General features: G+C 43.2%; 1 protein-coding gene across 2 annotated transcripts in view; it reads right to left on the reverse strand.

The window, feature by feature from the left end:
- LOC123514312 (afadin-like) overlaps positions 1–2,500 on the reverse strand; it is a 218,005-nt gene that overhangs the window by 91,760 nt on the left and 123,745 nt on the right. For both annotated transcript variants that reach the window (XR_006677567.1, XM_045272134.1), the window contains exon 9: positions 932–1,105. Coding sequence is in view for 1 of the 2 variants with exons in the window: in XM_045272134.1 (XP_045128069.1) it covers positions 932–1,105 (174 nt within the window). In the remaining variant the exon portion in view is untranslated. The remainder of the gene's footprint in view (positions 1–931; positions 1,106–2,500) is intronic.

A 2,500-nucleotide genomic window follows, 5' to 3' on the forward strand; every position in this document is an offset into this window, starting at 1 on the left:
GAGGGGAACAGGTGGAGATAATGGAGGAATGTGGTATATAGTAATGTGGAGGGATGGAGGAGGATTTATACAGCTTGTGGGTAATGCAAACAGAAGAGGTCATTTGTACTCACTACCCCGGTGCCACACTGACCTCACCGGCGACACAGGAAGAGGAGGAGGATTCGCCGTCACTCTCAGTATTAACGTTATTATTATTCATAGTAGTAGTAGTAGTAGTAGTAGTAGTAGTAGTAGTAGTAGTAGTAGTAGTAGTAGTAGTAGTAGTAGTAGTAGTAGTAGAGAAATATTGCCACTACTACTACTACTACTACTACTACTACTACTAATAATAATAATAATAATAATAATAATAATAATAATAATAATAACAATAGTAGTACTATTATTACCACCACCACCACCATCACTACTACTACTACTACTACTACTACTACTACTACTATTACTACTACTGCGTCTCATCCCTCCCGCGTCATCGGCTTGAACCAGTGTGCTCTTGAATAATGAAGCAGATCACTCATGTAACACGAGGATATCATGTACGGTACGTTAGGCCAAAGATCCCTGCGTCCCTTCACAAAACCTAAGGCAGAGTGCACAAATCCAACAACCCAAGTGCCTCAGTGAACACCAAGGCAGACTCTTCCAAAAGAAACAAGAAACCACCGTTCCCATTCGCGATCTTGTTACCTTTTGAAGTCAGTCATTCTGGATCTGGACAAGGCTTCCTATTACTCACATATCCAGTGTGTGTTTGCCCTCCAGCACTAAGCAGTCCCCCTGATAATGTTGACTTTCATATTCAGCCAATATCCTCTCCGCTACATTACGCCTTTAGCCATCCACCTCCATCATTATAACTAACTTACCTGACACAAGCATCTACCTACATATTCACACAACTCAATCCACGTTCTCCAAGACTCACCTGGGCCCAGTTCGATGAGGAAGGGCAGCCTGTCAGGTAGGAAGTGAGGATCCCGCGGGCGGTGATGGTCGTGGTCACCGCCATGACCACCACCGGCACCCTTCACAGGCTTCTTCTTACGTTTGCGCGGCCCATGGTCTGCTGGACGGCGCCGCACATGGAACATGATGGACCCTGAGGAGAAAAAGACTCACGTTAGACAACACACTTACGAACATCGCCGCTTTCACCATTGCTAACACTTCACACCCTGTTCCACGAAGAGGACACAGATTCATGGAGTGTTTCTGTAGTGATCTAATATAAAAACTCAACCACTTTAATACTGGGACGCATTTTTACCATGAGTTTGGGTGTGATTAGACGATTTTATTTACATTAGGAAGAGTCTGTGGCCAGAATCTTCACTATTTCAATCCCAACATAAGTTTCTGAGGCTATATAAAATCATTAAATAATAAGCAGAAGAAATATGGAAAAGCGTCACAATACTTAAGGAATTAAGAAAACAAGAGAAGCTGCAAAAAAGTTGTAGTTTTCGTGTTCCAAAGAAAACTAGTGAATAGCAGAATTACTCAGTTTTCTTTTGAGGGAATTCTTGGTCTTGAGTTCTCGTTCACACGTCCACTGAGTAACGTCTTCAGCATCCCCGGAGAGCAATGAACACCGCGGCAAGGGTTCACACAAAAATAGGAAAACGATACTTTCAACACAGCACGCAAATAAACAAAAGAGAAAATAAGTAAAAACATGGCAGTAAAAACAAAGCAACACTCAAATAAACAATGAAGTTTCTTTTACACTACAATTCTTTTTACATCTACTAATAATCACCACCACCACCACCACCACCATAACAACAATAACACTATCATTCCTCGCCGTACTTATTGCTGTTGCTATTACTTTTATTATCATTACTGCTACTACTACTACTACTACTATCACCATCATCATCATTATTATTATCATTTATTATTATTATTATTATTATTATTATTATTAGTAGTAGTAGTAGTAGTAGTAGTAGTAGTAGTAGTAGTAGTAGTAGTAGTAGTATCATCATCATCATTAACACTGATCATTTTGTTGTTGTCATTATCATTATCACCAACACGCTTAAAGTTCAGAGGCAGAACATGTTAAAACGTAAGAACACACACCAGACATGAACAAAAAGATATTCATGCATGGAAATACAAATACATAGCAGTGAGGAATGCAAGCAGGCAACCACGCATCAGACAAGAAGGTAAGGAAGGGTAGGGAAAGGAGGAAGGATGGGGAGGGGAGGGAAGGGGAAGGGAGGGAAGGCGAGGGGATACGAGGGGAGGGGAGCGGATGGGAGAGGAGGGGAGGGGATACGAGAAGGGGAGGGTGGAGAGCGGAGGGGATGGGAGGGGAAGGGAGGGAGCGGATGGGAGGGGAGGCGAGGGGGGGTATGCTGTCCCTCACCATCACAGGTACACGGCCATTGCTGGGGGGCTCATTAATTAGGGCGAGGGAGGCACAAAGACCCGGGGCGCTCAACTTGCCACGCACACACCCAAACACACACACACACACACA

This window comes from Portunus trituberculatus, chromosome 37, assembly GCF_017591435.1.
Source record: "Portunus trituberculatus isolate SZX2019 chromosome 37, ASM1759143v1, whole genome shotgun sequence".
NCBI classification, from domain to species: domain Eukaryota; kingdom Metazoa; phylum Arthropoda; class Malacostraca; order Decapoda; family Portunidae; genus Portunus; species Portunus trituberculatus.